At 35.0% G+C, this 20,377-nt stretch overlaps 4 protein-coding genes across 5 annotated transcripts; 1 reads left to right on the forward strand and 3 right to left on the reverse strand.

Annotated features, from left to right (window-relative positions):
• Nucleotides 1–75: 75 nt before the first annotated feature.
• LOC132182986 (phospholipase A2-alpha) lies at nucleotides 76–2,024 on the reverse strand. Its single transcript, XM_059596376.2, has 4 exons — nucleotides 1,816–2,024; nucleotides 1,496–1,538; nucleotides 1,199–1,324; nucleotides 76–625 (listed from the first exon to the last, which is right to left on the reverse strand). Exons 1-4 carry the CDS (start codon nucleotides 1,981–1,983, stop codon nucleotides 450–452), a joined length of 513 nt encoding a protein of 170 aa, XP_059452359.2. The 5' UTR covers nucleotides 1,984–2,024; the 3' UTR covers nucleotides 76–449.
• A 3,605-nt stretch (nucleotides 2,025–5,629) lies between these two features.
• LOC132163590 (phospholipase A2-alpha) lies at nucleotides 5,630–7,115 on the reverse strand. The gene is made up of 4 exons (XM_059573937.2): nucleotides 6,674–7,115; nucleotides 6,521–6,566; nucleotides 6,288–6,413; nucleotides 5,630–5,962 (listed from the first exon to the last, which is right to left on the reverse strand). Exons 1-4 carry the CDS (start codon nucleotides 6,818–6,820, stop codon nucleotides 5,787–5,789), a joined length of 495 nt encoding a protein of 164 aa, XP_059429920.2. The 5' UTR covers nucleotides 6,821–7,115; the 3' UTR covers nucleotides 5,630–5,786.
• Nucleotides 7,116–8,358: 1,243 nt separating this feature from the next.
• Nucleotides 8,359–14,586, reverse strand: LOC132167306 (ubiquitin-ribosomal protein eL40 fusion protein). 2 transcript variants are annotated; one of them, XM_088512939.1, is made up of 8 exons: nucleotides 14,413–14,586; nucleotides 14,221–14,307; nucleotides 13,719–13,751; nucleotides 11,090–11,197; nucleotides 10,897–10,983; nucleotides 9,626–9,728; nucleotides 8,758–8,824; nucleotides 8,359–8,629 (listed from the first exon to the last, which is right to left on the reverse strand). In XM_088512939.1, exons 1-8 carry the CDS (start codon nucleotides 14,513–14,515, stop codon nucleotides 8,603–8,605), a joined length of 615 nt encoding a protein of 204 aa, XP_088369065.1. In that variant the 5' UTR covers nucleotides 14,516–14,586; the 3' UTR covers nucleotides 8,359–8,602. The 2 variants fall into 2 exon arrangements, with proteins under 2 accessions (XP_088369065.1, XP_059434215.2); XM_059578232.2 differs by lacking the exons at nucleotides 8,359–8,629; nucleotides 8,758–8,824; nucleotides 9,626–9,728; nucleotides 10,897–10,983; nucleotides 11,090–11,197 and adding exons at nucleotides 12,427–12,695; nucleotides 12,826–12,892 and having other exon boundaries at nucleotides 13,649–13,751; nucleotides 14,413–14,575.
• Nucleotides 14,587–16,332: 1,746 nt separating this feature from the next.
• LOC132167021 (putative 6-phosphogluconolactonase 4, chloroplastic) lies at nucleotides 16,333–18,463 on the forward strand. Its single transcript, XM_059577913.2, has 3 exons — nucleotides 16,333–16,708; nucleotides 17,168–17,303; nucleotides 17,816–18,463. The coding sequence occupies exons 1-3, from the start codon at nucleotides 16,548–16,550 to the stop codon at nucleotides 18,278–18,280; spliced, it is 762 nt and encodes a 253-aa protein (XP_059433896.2). The 5' UTR covers nucleotides 16,333–16,547; the 3' UTR covers nucleotides 18,281–18,463.
• The last annotated feature ends 1,914 nt before the right edge of the window (nucleotides 18,464–20,377 follow it).

Here is a 20,377-nt window from a genome sequence, read left to right on the forward strand (position 1 = left end):
TAGGAGAAAAAATTGCTCAAAGTACAAGAATTTCTATTTCAGCACTCTGCCAGTAAAGAAATTGCAATGAAAAGGTCAGTGAAAAATGCTAGAGTTGCTATAGCTTTTATTAAAAAAAAAATTACAAATTCACATGACAGTCTACATTTTAGTGACGTGATAAGTATTATTCACGTGGATTGCCACATTGGCTTATAAATGTAGTAAATGTTATGTGAATTGTCACATGACAGTTTACATTTTAATGGCTGATGTGACGAGTATAATGCACATTGTCACGTCAGTTTTTGTAACAAAGGAAAAAGTGAAGAAAAGAAAAACTTTTGCCCCCAATGAAATGAATGGGTTAAATAGTTGTGTTCCAAAAACTTAGAAGAAGAGAGGGAAGAAAGACTGAAAACAAAAACAAACTGAAGTTCTTGCTCTTGAGGAAGGCGATAGACTTTAGTCTAAGGCTTATGAAGATATCTTCCAGCAAGTAAAGCAGCTTCCATGACAGCAGAAATAACATCAATCACCTCATCAGCTTGGCAGCTGCTCCCCTTAAACGTATGGGCTCCTGAGTTTTCGAAGTTAGTCATGCAATCCAGTAAGTTTTGGCTGCACTCTTGGCTTAGATACCCATCTGCACCACAAACACCATTACCATTTGTATAATGGGTCAAAAACATGTAAATTCTATGTACCCATCTGTCACATTATTGGTCAATTAATGAAGGATTAACTCAATTATTTAATTAATATTCTAAAATCCCCAAAAAAAAAAAAAAAAATTGGCCACTTTTTGTTTTCTCTTGGATTTGTCTATACCACACCACCGATACTATAAAGATATATAAAGATATTTGTATCCCAAAAGATTTCTCTCAACAAAAATTATAATATATGTCCCTATCTCAACAACCACTATGAATATCTTTTCTCATACCTACATTGGACGATTTATTTATTTATTTTTTAAGCATCACAAACCAGATTGTGAATGCCTATGTGACATGATGAAACTCTTCTTCTGTTGATCAGAATGAATTCTGAGAAGAACAAGAACCAATGACTCGATCAGTAAGGTTGTGTTAATTTGTTGTCTCTTTAATTAATAGTCGATTGCATCACTGTAAATAGGGATCATTTCAGAAAGAACATGAAATTGTGAACACAAAAATAAGTCTAAAATTAATGTCATCAAGGAAGAACTTACTGTTTTTAACTTGCACACAAGCATCATGCTTCATGCAACAAGCGTCAAGGCCATCACAAGGCTTCTCCCCAGGGCATCCACTGTATAATAGCCCACAGTACTTTCCATATCTTAAAAATGGAGGAACTATTATTCCAAATAAAAAAAAAAAAGATAAAAAAAGAAACACAAATCCAAAAGAAACAAAATAAAACTTGGTTAATCCATTAATTAAAGAATTGAAGAATAATCAACTCAACCTTAATCCCAACTGAAAATTTAAAAGATCAGTTATAATTATAATACAAAGTTAATTACCTTGACAGAATGCTGACTCGCATTTTCTACTGCAATCTTTACCCTACAAACACACAACAAAGCCCAGGAAAATGAAACCATTTTGATGCATGAGAGGACCATAAGAATGGAAAAGGAAAATAAATAAAAGGGTGGGTTAAGATGGAGTGTGAAAGAACCCCAAAAGCCCGATTTTTAACCGACCCGTGTGGAAAGGATGCTTTGCACGGTGTCCCGGGATCTAGTTGGGGCGAAAGGATTCGCCCCCGGATACCCGATTAACCCAAAAAAAAAGAAAAAAGAAAAAGAAAAATGGAGTAATGTGAGGAACAAGAACAAACCACAGAGACAGAGATATCTGTAGCTTGAATACCGATGTTAAGGGCATGGACGGGAACAGAACAAAAGTTGAGGATAATGAGGGAGGATGAGAGGAGAAGAGCAAACTTCAATGCATGTGATGAAACCATTGTTGGATGCAGCGTAGAAATCACTGACATATGACCCATGGTTTTGCTTAAAGGTGCTGATTAATTTATAGAGAGAGAGAGAGAGAGAGACGAAAAAGAAGGCAATGTTTGTGAAAGGAGTAAAAAACAAAGGAGGTTGGCTTCGTCTTGTAGCGCCTCGTGACATGTTCTTTGTAGTGTTGTCGACGAGAGTCGTCAAAATTCTCTGCCATTTACAACTAAGAAAACCAACCATTATCTGCGCCAACTTGCTCCTTGTCCTCGTGAAACAGTAATTATAATGTTTTTTTGGGTATATGTTTGTCAATTATTTTTGTTTTGAGTTTGAACAAATTTTCATGTCCATCTAATGGTAGAGTTTAATACTTTGTTAATAATTAAGGTTGAGAAATCAGTGATAAATTAAAGCAAAGACTCTTCCTAGGAATTGACAAGGAAACCACACCAATGTGCCTAACTTAAAAATATCTTGAATCAAAGTTACAAGAGACAATCAAATGAAGATGGAGACGGTCTACCAACCCACCTCTCCAAAAATTTTCTCATATATATGAGAGAAAGTGATACTCTGAGAAAAAATTAAGGGGAAAATCCACTTTGGAAATTTTTTTTTAAAAAAAGCCTAAGGGTAATTATGTAATTTTAGAGATTTTCGTCCAATTTAACGAAAATTATTAATGGAAGGTTTAAATTGAAAATTTTTGAAACATTGGGGGGGTACATTGCCACTTTTTAAACTTTTGGGTTCAAATTGAAAAACTCCTGAAACTTAGGGGGTAAAGTGAATTTTTTCCAAAAATTAATTATTGGGGGCATCATTTTTTGTGACTATGAGACATGTTTTAAGAATTGGAAAATGTTTGAGGGATTATATCTCTTATAACAATATTTCTTTATAAACTAGCAAGTTCATGTAATAGTGTCATATCAGTCATAATCAAATTTAATTATTTAATTACTATTACAATAAGTGTCATGTAGACTGTTATGTCAATTTGTAAGAAACTTGTGTTAAAAGTTATAGTACGACTCCTAGGCGTACTCATTAATAATTTTACTTTTTAATTAAGTCCCAATGAAATAGCTATCATACTTTCTTCCAAGCATGCATATACTAAAATAAAAGAAATCAAACATATATACTTTCATGGAATGAGACTCTTTAACTACCATTTTGGCAATCAATGAAGCCAATTTGTATTGAGAATGTCTTTCTCCCTTATCATTGTTGATATTCATTAGTATCTGCAATTTGTTTAAAGATGGGCAAAAGTGTCAATTTTCATGCGCACCACGTTGCTAAGTAGGTTGCTTCAAATCTTGTGTTTGGAAGCCCAATTCTTCTCTCATTCTCTCTTTCCATTATAATCAACAGTGAAAAAGATATCTCTATCTAATCCCCTCGATCTTTCCCTGTATTTGCTAAAAAAAAAAAAAAAAACAAATGATGAGCAAGCCTAGAAGTATGGACTTGAAACCAAGCGGCCAAAGTAATTGAAAGTATTGCATGGATAAGTTAGATGGTTGTTGGATTTGTCGACCACGACGGTGGATCCTCTAAATTTCTATTGGTCAACCCCTTGCGGCTACAACAATTTTTTATAATTAGCTATCTAAATTATAATCAATTTAGGTTATTACTTGCTCGAACAAGTAGGCTTTGCACTGTCTTCAAGGAGTAGCTCAATCAGTTGTGAACTATGTCTCATGAAGTAGAAGTCACTAATTTGAATCTCCTTCCCCCTATTGTGTGGATATGTCAAAAAAAGTAGGCTTCGCATAGCTTTCAGCTTATGATCATGGCACCTATCAAGCCTCTCTCTCATTCACAGATCGGCCAAGTTACAATTCAATTCAGTCAACGAATTGCAACCAATTTCGATTCGAGATAATAGGCCTCCCCACCAATAATGAGTGAATAACACATTCAAAGTTGAAAAAAAAAAAAAAAAAAAATTGAAAGATGGTGATGCATGTGGATACAACATTTTTTTTTTCCTGTTCGAAGTATAGTGTCTAGTTCCAATTTGGAGACAAGGACTTCTTCAAGTTATTTAGAACTTGGAAGGTTGATGGAGAAAGAGCTAAATAAATATCTGGGGTCACTCATGTCAATCAAAACGCAAAAAGCCAGCATCACTTTATGCTTCTTTTTACCCATAGAAACAAGCCGCCACACATACTATTGTCACATAATAACAAAACAAATTTAGCCGCGTATTGTCATAATAGCAATATTTACAATTATTTTATAACTCTTTACAACTTTTCAGTGTGATTTTTTCAAATAATCTTAGATTCTCAAATTATAAAATTTAAGTCCATTTTAGGCATCAAAATACTTAAAAAATACCACATATTAAAAAGATGGGATGCTATCAAAATATCCGGAAAGAATTTTTCAGTGTAGCTATTCAAACAATTGGTGCACAGCTGATAACTATTATGACAAGTGGGAAGGAATTGTAACAATATTTGTAGGAAGATTTTTTTAGCAATTGTTTTTTTTTTTCTTCTTCTTCTAATTGAATAAAGAAAAGGGTTACAAGGGAGGCTCATTTCCACTCCTGATCTGAAAGGAAGAAGAAGCAGACGATCTTAAAAACGAAAATTGGGTGGGCTCCCCAACAACAGACCCAAAATGAAAAACAACAGCGTGAAAATATAAATAAAGGGTAAGAAATGGGTCAAACAAGTGACTCGGTCCTCCCAAGGGGCCGCACAAGGCGGTTTTAGAAGTAAAATGGGTACAAATTAAGGCAAACCTATCTGAACCCCCACTAGGAACCAACAACAACCTCTAGAAAGAGGCTGAAGCCGAATATGCACTGTCATCGTCCAATATAAGGATTGAAGGATTGAGAGGGACCAACACAAAACTGACTACAAAAGTCTCAACCATAAGATCAAAACAATACAGATCAGGGAGACAATAACCCATAAAACCAACAAGCAACAAATAACAAAAGGAGGTGCAAAATACACAAAAATATATAAATACAGGGAAAAAAAAAAAAGAAGAAGTAGTAATAAAGCACTCTGAGCAGCAACTTAAAGAGAGAACGGGGCAGAGAAAGACTGGCGGAAGAGCTTCTGGCAAGAGCTCGAAGAACACATGGCGGCAAGTGTGACGCGTGAAATCCACGCGCAGGCGCGTGAGGACCACGCGGCAGTTCGTGGTGGCTGGTATGAGACGATGGCGGCAGCGGTGGAAAGCTAGGAGGCCTGTGAAAACATTGGTGTGGCGTGTCGGAGCTGTGAAAGATGAGAGGACAACAGATCTAGATTTTAAAAAACTGAATTTGAGAACCACAAAAAAACCGTGAACGATACCTCTGTAGGGGGTGGAACATGGCCAGAGGGAGACGACTAGGTGGGGTAAGGTGGTTAGGGGAAAGGATGAACGGTGGCGTCATTGCTCAAAGGTAAAAAAAGAAAGAAAAAGAAGAGAACCGGTTACGGAGGAGGGAGGGGAGACGACCGCACTAGGTGGAGGGGAAAATGGGAGAAGGGAGAAAGCAAAGTCTCTCTCCCTCCTCTCCCGGAAAGAGCCGCAGAGAGGCGGTGGAAAAGCCTCACGGGGAGGTGGAAGGTTGCCGAAGAAAGGTTATTTGGAGCGTAAAGAAATTGGAATGAAAAAGGTCATTGGAAAATATCTTGGTTACTATTACACCTTACTACAATCTTCTTACAAACTCATATTATAGCATTCCATATTTTATAAAAGAGAATGTCACGTAAAAGCTCACATTTTAATAAGTGGCATGATAAGTGTTATTTGGACTACCACATCGGCTTATAAACTTTTTAAGTGTTGAGGAAGTAGACTTTAGTCTCAAATCTCAGGGTATATGAAGACGTCTTCCAGTAGCTAAAGCAACTTTGATGGTCTTAGTAAGGACACGAAGCACATCATCAACTTTGCAGTGGCTCCCCTCAAACCCTTGGCCTCCTGAGTTTTTGAAGTTTTGCATGCAATTGAGTAAGTTTTGGCTACACTCTGTGCTTAGAAATTGATCTGCGTACAACAACACCATCACCATTAATTAATTACACTCAATCATACGTATTAAATCACTATGACGATTGTGTATAAGTATATATATGAAGTTCTAGTTATCACGGAAGAACTTGTTAAAAGCTTAAACTTATAAGAAACAATTGGATTAACAATTTAGCTAATATTTTAATATTCTTTCTCACATGTCGATTCAAACGTAAAATGGGAAGTGAATGTCGGAGATAGTGTTCGAATTCAAAACCTCTGCTATGATGACATATTAAATAACAACTTATCCAAAATATTGATTTATTCATTTAATTAATATTCTAACAAAACTTACGCTTATGAGCTTCCACACAACTATCGTGCTGCATGCAACAAGTGTCAAGACCATCACAAGGCTGCTCCCCAGGGCATCCACCGTGCAAGAGCCCACAGTACTTTCCATATCTTAGAATTGGAGAAACTTTTGTTCAAAACAAACAAAATAAAACTTGGTTAACCCATTAAAGAAGTGAAGAATTTTCAAATAAACCTTAATTCTCAGGGGTAGAGACATCTGTGATTAGTTACCTTTACAGAACTTTGACTGGCATTTTCTAGTGCAATGACCTTCATTCTACAAACACATAACAAATTAAGCCCAGAAAAATGAAACATCAGGATATCATATATATAAAAATGGGAAAAGAAAATAAATAAAAGGGTGGTGGGTTAAGAACAAACCAGATCATCAGGGTTATAGACATCTGTACGTTGTTGAATACCGAGGTTAAGGGCATGGACGGGAACACAAGAAAAGTTGAGGATAATGAGGGAGCTTGAGAGGAGAAGAGCCAACTTCAATGCATGGGATGGAGCCATTGTCATCATTTTTTGGATGGAGCAGAGAAATCACTGATTAATTTATCTATATATATATATAGAGAGAGAGAGAGAGAGAGAGAGAGAGAAAGAGAGAGAGAAGGGAGACGACAGACGAAAAAGAAAAAGAAGGAAGAGTTTGTAAAAGGAGTAAAAAACAGGCTAGCAAGAAGAAACAAAGCAAGTTGGCTTCGTCTTTGTAGTCTTTGTTGACTTGACGACATATAGTCATCAACATTCTCTGGCGCCATTACAACCAATAAAATGGAACATTATCTGCGGCAAATTGATCGTTATCCTCGTGAAACAGTAATTAAAAAGTTATTTAGGGTGTATGTTTGTTTTTTTTTTTTTTTTTTTTGTTTTTAATTTGATAAGGTCTTCTCACATGAGATAAAGATAAAAACAGTTTTGATTGTATATTTTAGGGTGTTTATTAATATTTTAAAAACACAAAACAAAAGACAAAAATAAAAAAATGTTGATAATAATAAATGAAGTTATATTTTTACAACAATGATTAGAAAGAAAAAAAAAAAAAAAAAGGTTGAGAATTAGGTGATGAATAAAAGCGAAGACTCTTACCACTAGAGTGATGGTTTAGTGACATTCGAGTTTATTTACTGGCGGGTAGGTCTCCCTGTTGAACCCCACAATGAAAGATATTTGACGACATTATTACTACTCCACTAGCATGCGTGTTGCTTAAAGGCTCTCTGCCCCACCATTGTTGACAATACTTTGTGAGCATCTTTTCAATACTTTGTGAGCAGCTTTTAATTGTGTTTGAAAGTATTTCCAATTTTTTTTTTTTTATAAAATCAACCGTGAAAAAGATTGGATTCGTTAACTATTTTATTATTACAGCCAAAAAAAAAATGTAACATTCAACACCCTCCAATCAAGCACTAAACACATCAAAAGTTGTAACAAAAAAAAAAAATGTAGCATTTTTCTTCACAATAAAAGTGATTGACGAAACAGCCATTAAACCGGCTAATTAGAAGATAAATAGGTCGTTTAAGAATGGCATTATACACATCACACACCCAATCAAAAGTCATCGCCACATCCTTCACTAGTTATTTATGATCCTCTTAACAATTTGTACAATTCCTTCCCAAGGGATGGCTAGAATCCAAGATGTAGAAGAAAGCCAAATCTTGAAGAACACCATCATTGAGCAAATCTAAAACCAGTAAATAAGCAAGGCTAATCCATTTAAATATGGTGTGCGACTGAAAGATCATTAGTAAAACGAAATTAGTGCATGACCACACATTTCAGTGCTCGCAACATCAACGCATATTTAAGATTTTTTTGAAAAATAGTGTTTCCAAAGTAAAAATAAAAAATAAAAAAATAATTATATAAATGAAGATTTTTACCAGACACACAAGCTTTTTATTTGAAACTTTTTAGATAATTAAAATACATTTTAAGCTTTCTAACTCAATCTCAAATAAACTTTAATGTAAAACACATGCCGCATTGATCATCCAGGCAATCACCCTTTTACATTGTAACGACCCAAGCAATGCTCAATCAGCTAAAAGTAATAGTTTTGATTTCAACACAAAAAACGAACAGCTCAATGTCAAGGCATATCTACTGCCCGAAAAAATTCAAAGCATATTAGAACAAAGTAACATTGCAACCATCTCAAAAGTTCAAAGCTACCAGTCGGATTTCTAAAAGTCTACTAGCAAACTTTTTGATACTACCATGGTTCAAACAAAACAGACAGTGACCCACTAGAATCCATGGCACTTTTAACTCACAACCAGTAGTCTACTTGATCTTCTTCTTTGGCCTCAGCTGCAGTTCAGTAGAACATTAAACATTGTCTCAATTTGTTACAAATGCAGAAATTGAAGAAATTTTTTGAATTAAATAACTAATAAACAATAGCTATAAATCAATAACAGTGGTCCAAGATGATCTACCTGGTTGCTGTGTCCACACTTCTTTTTCCTGCAGTTGACAGCACGTGGATGCAAGCGTGCATAACATCTGTAAAATGGAATTCAACGTTAAGAATTAGAAGTATCACAACACATATATAGGAAAATATGGACAAAAGACATTTCTATTTTTTTATTAAGCCCCAACACCAGACACAAGAAAAAGAGGAAATTTCATTATAAAATGTGTGCATGACTTGAGTAATAACACATAAAAGGAAATTAATAATTTTTCTAGCTTTCCAAAAAACGCCACAAACATTTGATCAACACGTCTGAAAAAAAAAACTTAATGGAACCTGAAAACTTAATAGTGGTACAGGAGATATAAACATCGGCTCAAACAATTGCAAGTATCCAAAATCAATCATAACTAAATTAAATGGTGAAGTAGACGTACAAAAAACTATATAAGGGAAAGCACAAGTTGTCCTGTGCTCTAAGAAATAAAACACCCAAATGACGAATTGTGGAAATGGGCAAGAAGAGATAGCAAGTTAACATGACATACAGTCGTATAGTCAGCTATACCAAGAAGCAGCATTACCATTTATAAATTCATTGTTATGCAACAAGTTGATTTTAAGCATATAACTTCCAAAACAAAGTGGGACTTTATTAACAAATTATTTGACATAGACAAATTTCAAATAATAAATTAAATCATGTACTTCATCTGTCAAGGTTTCAGTCAAGAGAACATCAGAATTATATGATCATTAGGTACGTTGCTAATTTTGAAAGGTCAAAAGTAAAAACTTTTGAGGACCAAAACAGAAAGAAAGCCCTTGTGATTACATGAATATAATACTTGACTTTTTATCATAAAAACCAACAAATGCAAACATACTTGCGGCAGATTGTTTTGTCCTGGTTGTATTTCCTGGCCAATGCCATAAGAGATGGCTCAATAATTCCACCACGAAGCCTCAGAACAAGGTGAAGAGTTGACTCTGCACAAGCACATTTATGTTCAAGACAAATAGCAAATAAAAAATCAACTACAAAACTAAATGTGTGATTCAATCCTATCAGCATTACAGTAAAAAATGTGATCAGTTCCCTTTATCTATAGGAGTCACACACATTTAACCTAATTGCACTACATAGTTCAGAGATTTAGACATTTGGGATTCACTTCAACATGAACTTTTGTAGGAACTTAAAAAGGCAGAGATCATAACAATTCAACATCCTTTCCACCATTTCCTCAGTTACATAAATACTCGACCCCGGGAGCTCAAAACAGATTAATACAAAACCATTTACTTTCACACCCCTCTGGCCCTCCAAACAAAAAAATCAATTTATCAAGTCAATTACTCATAGCCCATTTATCCTTCTAAATCCTACGTAGTCATTCAACAAAGTTGAGATTTTGCTTCTTTAGAGAAGAAAAACAATTATAAATTGAATATATATTCACTCATTTTAGATCACTAGTTATCTCAAAATCTGAAGCTAGTAGAAATCTCGTTGTTCTTTTGCTTCTTGTTTTTCTTTAAAAAAAAACCAAGAGATAGACAAGAATGCTAAGGGATGGAAACTTGAGAATGCTGAGTAGCATTCGAAAAATAGGAGTTCAATTATTTGAATTCTCCCTCAAAAAGTGAGGAGACCAACAACTTGAATATTCAATTGAAATGAGAAGTAAATTGCAAAGAAAATTTTTAAATTCGCCCATCCTAAAAGCTTAAGCTGATAGACTCGTTTTTCCAGCATCCTAACATTGCATTCATTGGAGGACAATTGATGGCTCGAATTTCCAGAACCAAAAATCAGGAAAGAGAACTCTTGCCAACGCAAGCTCATCTACGGATGGTTCACCAAGATACAATTTGCCCATCACTTCGCTAGGATACGAAAGTTACGAGACTAACTAAAAAAATGCCTTATAACTCAATGTACTCGATTTTTTTTTTCTAGCCTAGCATCGCCTCGTATCTCAATTACGCTTTGTTTTATAATAAATTAAAACAATATATTAAATCTATCAACACAAACAGAGCCTCGAAATTTATCACTCCTGCACGCCCGAGAAATGAAATTAAGAACCGTTTTCTTTTCAACTTACTAGGTTTTATCGGCAACCAACCATAGACTAAGATTTATAAAACCAACCTTTCTGGATGTTGTAGTCCGCAAGAGTACGGCCATCCTCGAGCTGCTTCCCTGCGAAGATCAGCCTCTGCTGGTCCGGTGGAATACCTGAGAATTTCACACAGTCAAATCACAGCCCCAAGATGTCCATAAGCCAAGACCAACCGATTCGATCGATCCGATCCTTCAAAATGAAAATGAAAGAGTACCGTACCTTCCTTATCTTGAATCTTTGCTTTGACATTATCGATGGTGTCACTGGACTCGACCTCGAGGGTTATGGTCTTGCCGGTTAGGGTTTTCACGAAGATCTGCATTTTGCCTTCGCTCCCTCGCACAGAGTCGCACTCTGTTTCGCTCTAAGCGGTAAGGGTTTGGGGTCAGGTTGCTTTTATAGGAAGAGGATCCTCTCCGGTCCTTTTAGGCCTCCAGTTGATGGTGAGGATGGCATCTTAACGCCATCAAACTGCTAAGTGTCACACCCATTAAAATATAATAGAATATTATTTTTTAGTTTAAAAATAAATAAAAATTAAATTGATATAATAATATATTTTTTAAAATTTTTTGTATGACCGGTGGCGTTCGGCCACCTTAGGGATCGGTTGGGGGTGGCTTCATGGCCTTGGGAGTGGGCTAAACAATTTTTTTAAAAAAATTTGGTTGGCAAAGCCGTGAGGGTGGCTTCAATCACCCCCAACCGGCCCTTGGGGGTAGCCGAACGCCACCCACATGGCCAAACAATTTTTTTTAAAAAAAAATTGGTATAAATTTAGGGTCTAGGTTTAGGTGATACGTCGGGTTTGGTTGCGACGTTTTTTTTTGTTAGTAACCATATATATATATATATATATAAGAGTCAAATCACTCTATAGAGATAGTCTAAAATTACAATATGTGGTGTAACACCCCTTTTTCATATTAAGAAGATGAGATAAGCCCACATAGAGTGGGTGGTTTATAAAGATAGTCATGAGTGTTAAGTCCCACATTGCCTAATTAATAAGTAAAACTAACATTTATAATGAATTCTAAAGAAACTTCTAATTGACTAGTCATTTTGAAGTATAATTTAAGAGTAATTTATATTTACACTTTACCCCCAAAGTAATTTATGTTAAAACTTTACCTCCCGAAGTAATTTATGTTTGCGCTTTATCCCCGAGGACATTTTTGAACTTTTTGGTTGAAAAGTGTCACGTCCCATGCACGTGACTAGGTTTCAGTCCAAAGTGACAGCCAAAAATAACAGATGAATTTTTTTGTCACTGTGTTAAACTTCGAGGGAGTCACTTTTTAAACATTGAACGTCAAAGTGCAAATGAGAGGATAATTCAAAAAAGTAAAGTATATTTTTCAAAAAAAAAAAAGTACTAAATAAATAATTTAAAATTTTTTACGAGAGATACCTACTTTCAATTCAAAACATTTTACATAATAAAAATACATTTTAAACGTAATTCCAAATAAGCTCTAATGTAAAACACATGCCATATTGATCATCCAGGCTATCACCCTTCAACATTGTAATGACCCAAGCAATGCTCAATCAACTAAAAGTAAAAGGTTTGATTTCAACACAAAAAACGAACAGCTCAATGTCAAGGCATATCTAATGCCCGAAAAAATTCAAAGCATATTAGAACAAAGTAACATTGCAACCATCTCAAAAGTTCAAAGCTATGTCGGATTTCTAAAAGTCCACTAGCAAACTTTTTGATACTACCATGGTTCAAACAAAACAGACAGTGACCCACTAGAATCCATGGCACTTCTTCCTCACAATCAGTAGTCTACTTGATCTTCTTCTTTGGCCTCAGCTGCAGTTCAAGGTAGAATATTAAACATTGTCTCAATTTGTTACAAGTGCAGAAATTGAAGAAATTTTCTGAATTAAATAACTAATAAACAATAGCTATAAATCAATAACAGTAGTCCAAGATGATCTACCTGGTTGCTGTGTCCACACTTCTTTTTCCTGCAGTTGACAGCACGTGGGTGCAAGCGTGCATAACATCTGTAAAATGGAATTCAACGTTAAGAATTAGAAGTATCACAACACATATATAGGAAAATATGGACAAAAGATATTTCTATTTTTCTATTAAGCCCCAATACCAGACACAAGAAAAAGAAGTAATTTCATTATAAAATGTGTGCATGACTTGAGTAATAATACATAAAAGGAAATTACGAATTTTTCTAGCTTTCCACAAAACGCCAGAAACATTTGATCAGGACATGTCTGAAAAAAAACCTTCATAAAAAACCTTCATGGAACCTGAAAACTTAATAGTGGTACAGGAGATATAAACATTGGCTTAAACAATTGCGAGTATCCAACATCAATCATAACTAAACTAAATGGTGAAGCAGACTTACAAAAATCAATACATGGGAAAGCACAAGTTGTCACGTGCTCTAGGAAATAAAACACCCAAATGACGAATTGTGGAAATGGGCAAGAAGAGCTAGCATTTATAAATTCATTGTTATGCAACAAGTTAATTTTAAGCATACAACTTCCATAACAAAGTGGGACTTTATTAGCAAATTATTTGAAATAATAAATTAAATCATGTACTTCATTTGACAAGGCCTTTCAGTCAAGAGAACATCAGAATTATATGACCATTAGGTACATTGCTAATTTTGAAAGGTCAAAAGTAAAAATATGAGGGCCAAAACAGAAAGAAAGCCCTTGTGATTACATGAAAATAAAGCTCAACGATACTTGACTTGTTATCATAAAAACCAACAAATGCAAACATACTTGCGGCAGATTGTTTTGTCCTGGTTGTATTTCCTGGCCAATGCCATAAGAGATGGCTCAATAATTCCACCACGAAGCCTCAGAACAAGGTGAAGAGTTGACTCTGCAGAAGCACATTTATGTTCAAGATAAATAGCAAATAAAAAATCAACTACAAAACTAAATGTGTGATTCAATCCTGATTAGTTTCCTTTATCTATAGGAGTCAAACAAAAAACCTTATTACACTACGTAGTTCAGAGATTTAGATATTTGGGATTCACTTCAGCATTAACTTTTGTAGGAACTTAAAAAGGCAGAGATCATAGCAATTCAACATCCTTTCCAGCATTTCCTCGGTTACATAAAGACTCAACCCCGGGAGCTCAAAACAGATTAATACAAAACCATTTATTTTAACAATAACGCTTTGATTTATCATAAACTAAAACAATATATTAAAGCTATCAACACAAACAGAGGCTTGAAATTGATCACTTGCACGCCGGAAAAATGAATTAAAGAACTGTTTTCTTTTCAACTTCATAGGTTTTATCGGCAACCAACCATAGACTAAGATTTATAAAACCAACCTTTCTGGATGTTGTAGTCCGCAAGAGTACGGCCATCCTCGAGCTGCTTCCCTGCGAAGATCAGCCTCTGCTGGTCCGGTGGAATACCTGAGAATTTCACAGTCAAATCACAACCGCAAGATGTCCATAATCCAAGACCAACCGATTCGATCGGATCCTATCCTTCAAAATGAAAATGAAAGAGTACCGTACCTTCCTTATCTTGAATCTTTGCCTTGACATTATCGATGGTGTCACTGGACTCGACCTCGAGGGTGATGGTCTTGCCGGTTAGGGTTTTCACGAAGATCTGCATTTTGCCTTCGCTCTCTCCGTTTCGCTCTAAGCGGCAAGGGTTTGGGGTCAATACGTTTATAGGGAAAGAAATTTAGGGTTTTGGTTGGGGAGAGCATCTTCTGTGTGGTCCTTCCACAAAAGGGGACTTTTGTGCTACAAATCAGGTGATGACACCTCAGCCCAATAGACCAAACTTACACTTGAGAAAAAAATACAACCACACTGAATCATCTCAAATATAAATCAAAAATATTTAAAAAATTAATTAATTTTTGTAAAAAAAACAAAAACAAAATTGAAGGTGGCGAGCGTATAATTTTTATTTTTATTTTTTTAAAATGCAAGTGAAAATATATGTTCTATTTTAAAAAAATTACATGTAAGTATTAATTTAATAAATTGAATTAAAAAAAAAAAAAAAAACCTAATTTTTTAATATAAAAAAGGTTTTGTCCGTGTTAGAATATTCCTACCACTAATCATTGATGTTCATGTGTTTCATATGTGATGTTCATGTTTTTATCTTAGTGATTCATATTCGAATAATTATATTTAAGGTCCATTTAGGTTTATGATTTATTTTTAAAATTGCAGTTTCTCTTATTACCTTAAAACTAGGCTTGGGTATCGGTCAAAACGGTCCGGTTTTGGCTCTTATCGGTTATTAACCGATAATCTTCGGTTAAACGGTTTATTAACCGATACCAAACCAATAATAATTTTAACCGAAATTATCGGTTATAACGGTACACAGTTAAACGGTTCGGTCAAACCGATTAACCCATTTAACCGTGGGTTTTATATTCATTTATTTTGTTGGGCAAAAAATGAGTTATTTTTACTTTTGAGAGCCCAAATACTTTTTGTTTGGTCAAAATAACTTATTAAAAATGAATTATTTTAGGGCCCAAATACTTTTTGTTTGGACCCAAATATTTGTTTTTTGGGCTAAAAATTGAAGTTTTTTTATATTGATCCTCCACAACTTTTTTTTATATTATAAAATACATTTTTCCAAAGCAAATGGACTAATTAACATAATGAATGCTAATTAGACTAACAAAACTAGTTAATGAAAAATGCTTTCACCAAAGGCAAAGAAATCCCATCAAATGCCATCACTAAAAAAAAAAAAAAACCTACCTAATCCCAAATTAAGATAAGGTTACATAGGTATATATATAATCCCAAAACTATGTCGTTTTGGCATCCTCTACTTAACGGTTTATATCGGTTAAACGGTTAACCGATATGAAATTTCTAACCGGACCAAACCGAACCGATAAGCATACCAGTATAAAAAATTTAACCGATAAGGATATCGGTATATCGGTTATGGTTAATATCGGTTCGGTCGAAACCGGTACACAGCCAGTAATCGGTAATCGGTTAATCTGTCCACCCCTACTTAAAACAATGGTAACACCAAAGACTCACTCATATTTATATTAGCATTTAAATTATCCTATGAATTAAGAATATTCAATTAAAAGTATGTTTTTTTTAGAGAATTAAAAGTACGTTTAAATATGGTGAATAAATCAAAAGTCCCAAGTATAAACTCCAATCCTCTGTCCATGCGGGCCATAATATTTTTACTCTAAAGTCACGTTTGGGCCCGAATTCTTAAGAGTCAAGAAGTCCCGTGCGGTGACCCAACGCCCAACTGCTTTAAGCCTGTAGCCTGCTCACTGCTGGACCGGTTCTACCTCGTTGTTAGAAGAATAATGGAGTTAGCAATAATGATGGAATTGACTTAATGATGGCGGACCATCATGATGATGACTCATGGATAGTGGAGCATTAATTGGTGGTGCACAATTATGATTGTATGTTTTGTAGTGTTTTGTCTTGTTGCTTTGTTTATGAGGAATAATTTTCCTCTGTATTTAAAGCCTTATCTGAATGGTTTAAGTAAGCTGTGATACATCTCTTTCAATCTTCTTTCACTCTCAAAAAACTTCCACTCGTTACTGGAGTGCTTTCTGGCTAAAAGGGATCTGTCTGTCGAGAAGACGAAGCTGTGTGATCATTTTGGGTCGAATGCGTCAATGGCAGCAACAGCTGAGAGGAAGGTGGAGGTGTTTGATACGGAGGAGGAGGTGGCTGTGTCTCTGGCCAAGTACATAGCCGATCTGTCTGATAAGTTCTGCAAAGAGAGAGGGGCTTTTACCATCGTTTTGTCTGGTGGGTCTCTCATCGAGTCCCTCAGGTAAAAAGGGTTCCTTTTTTTCTTGTTTTGTTTTGATTTGTTGATATACCCCGGATGATGATTTTTGTTGATGGGAAACTGCAAGGAGGAAATGAAAGGAAAATGGAGATTTAGGTTCAGAACAAAAATCATCTATTAACTATCTGTGCGTGTGGGCAAGCTGGTTTTATTTTTTGGGTACGTTTTTAATGGTCTGTTTGGTGTGGAAGAGAGAAAATTGAGAATCATTGGTTATTCATTATTATTGGACCACATGAAATAGATGCAAAAATTTCCATATTCCAAGGTTGAGGTGAGTTTTTTATGTTCAATTTTACTGAACAGTGTTGAATTCACAACTGAAAATGACATATTTTCTTTCCTTTTACATGGTTTTACTGGTAGCCAAAAGGAGGGTAAAGGTCAGTGCTAGGCTTGTTGATGATATGAGCATTGTAATTGCGTGATTTTGGATTTCAGTAAACTAGTAGAACCCCAGTACATCGATTCGATTGAATGGTCGAAGTGGCATATCTTTTGGTTAGATGAAAGAGTAGTGCCAAAGGATCACAAAGACAGTAACTATAAACTTGCTTATGATGGGCTTCTTTCTAAGGTATGTTTCTTGATATCATTTTCTGATTTTATATTTAAAAGAATGCATATTAAGATTATGCTGTTATTTATGATACCTTAATGCTTGAATATTGCATTGGGTGTATTTGGACATTGTTTTATTGCGTTGCAACTTGTAAAATTGTGGATCTAAGACTAATGGCTGCACGACTTAAGTGTGGCTTTACTTGAGTTGAAGGAATTGCAAGGGTAAGGTCAAAATAAAATATTGGGTCACTTGTGAACAAATTTATGAGAGCATAGTTTGGTTGTGGCTTTGTTGAGTTTAATTATGATTGGTTTAGGTTCAGGTAGGTAGAGGCAAAGATTTGGGTATTGTAGAATGATAAATGGTGTCTTTTACCATTTCCTCCCTGCTTGATTGTAGTTAGAAGGCAGTCTCATATGCTTTTGTCGAATTGTTAATAGCAATTTTCATTTTGCCATCTGCGGCCACTCTAGTTGTGATACTCTTTAGTCAATTTAAACCTGTTTAACTTTCTTCTGGGTCAGGTACCAATTCTCCCTGATAATGTTTATGCCATCAATGATGCACTGTCAGCTGAGGGTGCAGCCGATGATTATGAGACCCGTCTCAAACATTTGGTTAACTGCGGTGTGCTAGCTTTATCAGCAGCTAGTGGGTTTCCAAAGTTTGATCTCATGCTTTTGGGAATGGGTCCGGATGGACATGTGGCTTCTCTATTTCCAGGGCACCCTCTCCTCAAAGAAAACGAGAGATGGGTCACCTTCATTAAGGACTCGCCAAAACCGCCTCCGGAGAGAATTACTTTTACTTTTCCAGTGATCAACTCGTCTGCATATATTGCCCTTGTGGTGACTGGTGCCCCTCAAGCTGGAGCCGTGCAGAGAGCATTAGGAAATGGACAAAATTCTGATAAGCTGCCTGTTCAAATGGTTTCACCTGAAGGAGAGTTGACTTGGTTTTTGGACAAGGATGCAGCTTCAAAGCTGTAGGAGTTGGAATATCTTTAGCTTTGTGAGTGATCTATGTAGTAAATTAGCATGTTGATCATGTACTGTGGTTTGATCGGAGATCATATAGGGGTTCTGCTGGACTTTGTGGTCTCTGTAGTATGTAACAACTAGTGCGCTTTTCCATCTTTTCTGATGGCAATAAAGGAAGCGTCGCTGTTTGTTAACTTGATGAGTTATGAATTGGGCGATGTTTGGGAAATTGGAGGTAAGGTTCCTAGCTGTGTGGTACTTGGTCCAGCTGTGCTCAAGAGAGTATTATCAGCTATCTTGCTAGATAGTAATTTCGGTAGCTTTTGGTAATGGCTTAAGGAAATGAACATTCAAATGTGTATTCTCATATTTGCTTGTTCACCATAAATTCATGTTGTGTAAATCCTTTGTGATATTGGAATCGAATCCTTTCCATTTCAAGCTACATGGGGAGGAACCATATTTTTGCTTATATTAGATTTTACAGCATCTGACAGTGTACATTGTGTCATATCATTTAAAAATTTTAAATGACATGGCAATGTAGGCAATATATGCGTTGTTAGATGCTGTGAAATTTAATATGAATCATGAAATATTTTCTTTCCATTTTGATCATGAAATAATTTCCTGTCCATTTTGATTTTGTATCAGGTGATATGTCCATTTTTTTGAGTAATAAGTAAAGAGAGAGCACTCTTATCTTGTTTTGGGTGATATGTCCACTTTTTTGAGTAACAAGTAGAGAGAGAGAGAGAGAGAGTCAGGCGCCTCATATAGATCAAAACTCTTGCTGTTGCCCTGCCTGCCAAACTCAACCTGAAACCATCTAACATATTTTCCTTGGTTACCCTTGAGCAGAAAATTCTTTGGAGAAATTCAACACCCTTCGAGCATCAACCTATCACCACCTGGATGAAGGCCATCTTCAATCCTTATTCCCACTTGGCCATTCCTGATTCTCCTCAATGAAACTCATGATTTTTTAATAACCACTCACCTTTTTACTCCTATTTTTTTATTACAAGCTGCTGTTATCATGGACATCTTTTAGTTTTCACTCGTTATTGGAGTGCTTTCTGGCTAATAGGAATCTGTCTATTGAGAAGACGAAGCTCTGTGATCATTTTGGGTCGAAGGCACAGTGATGGAGCCAGACAATTCATATTGGGAGTGTCGCTAAAATTTTTTTGATATCCTAAAAATTTCTCCACCCTTTAAGTTATTCAATCATTCAAATTAATAGTGAAATTAAATTCATGTTTTTTTGGTTTAGTCAATGTTTATATAGATATAAGCAACAAAATAAACATTAAAAAAAAAAGTTCCATTCCTAATAGAAAAGTGTTCTAGTTTGCTATAAACATGAGCAACAACAACAAAAATCCAAACAAGGACTTCAACAATCAAAATAACCATTCAAAATACTATCTAACTATCACAAACACATAATAATACAAACTATTTACGAAATAAACTTGAGCACAATTAATAGTGTCTAAGAAAAATTAGTACATTTCAGTAAATTAGAGGTATTTTAAGAGATTTTTTGAAAACAAATCAAATACAATAAGGTCTAGCCGAATGATGTAAACCAATAAAAACAAATAATGAATTAGAAAAAGAAATGATGGAACACAAAAAAAAAAAAAAGAAAAAAAAAGAAAAAAAAAGAAGTTATCTTCTAAATTGTCTTCTAAACTTCCTCCCCACACTAATTAATTTTGTTACTTATATTTTAGTTTAAATTGTCTTATATTAATTTAGTACTTCACCTCCTCACGCATACTCCTCTATTTATTTATTTATTTTCTTCCTTAAAATTCAACTTCACACCTTCTAGAATTTAATGCTTACAAGTTACATCTATTCTCTTCATTTATTTTTTTTCTTCCTTCAAATTCCACTCACTCACCCTTCTAGAATCTAAATTCTAAGGCCTTTCTTTGTTTATTTTTTCGCCTTAGTTCTCCTCACCTTCTAGAATCTAATGCCTTTCTATTCTCTTTAATATATATTTTTTTTTTCTACCTTAAAAGTCGCACCTTCTTCTTCTGACTACAATTATTTCTTGACTCTTTTACTTCTTTTTTTTTTTTTTTTTTT

Source organism: Corylus avellana, chromosome 2, assembly GCF_965113065.1.
Source record: "Corylus avellana chromosome 2, dhCorAvel1.hap1.2, whole genome shotgun sequence".
NCBI classification, from domain to species: Eukaryota; Viridiplantae; Streptophyta; class Magnoliopsida; order Fagales; family Betulaceae; genus Corylus; species Corylus avellana.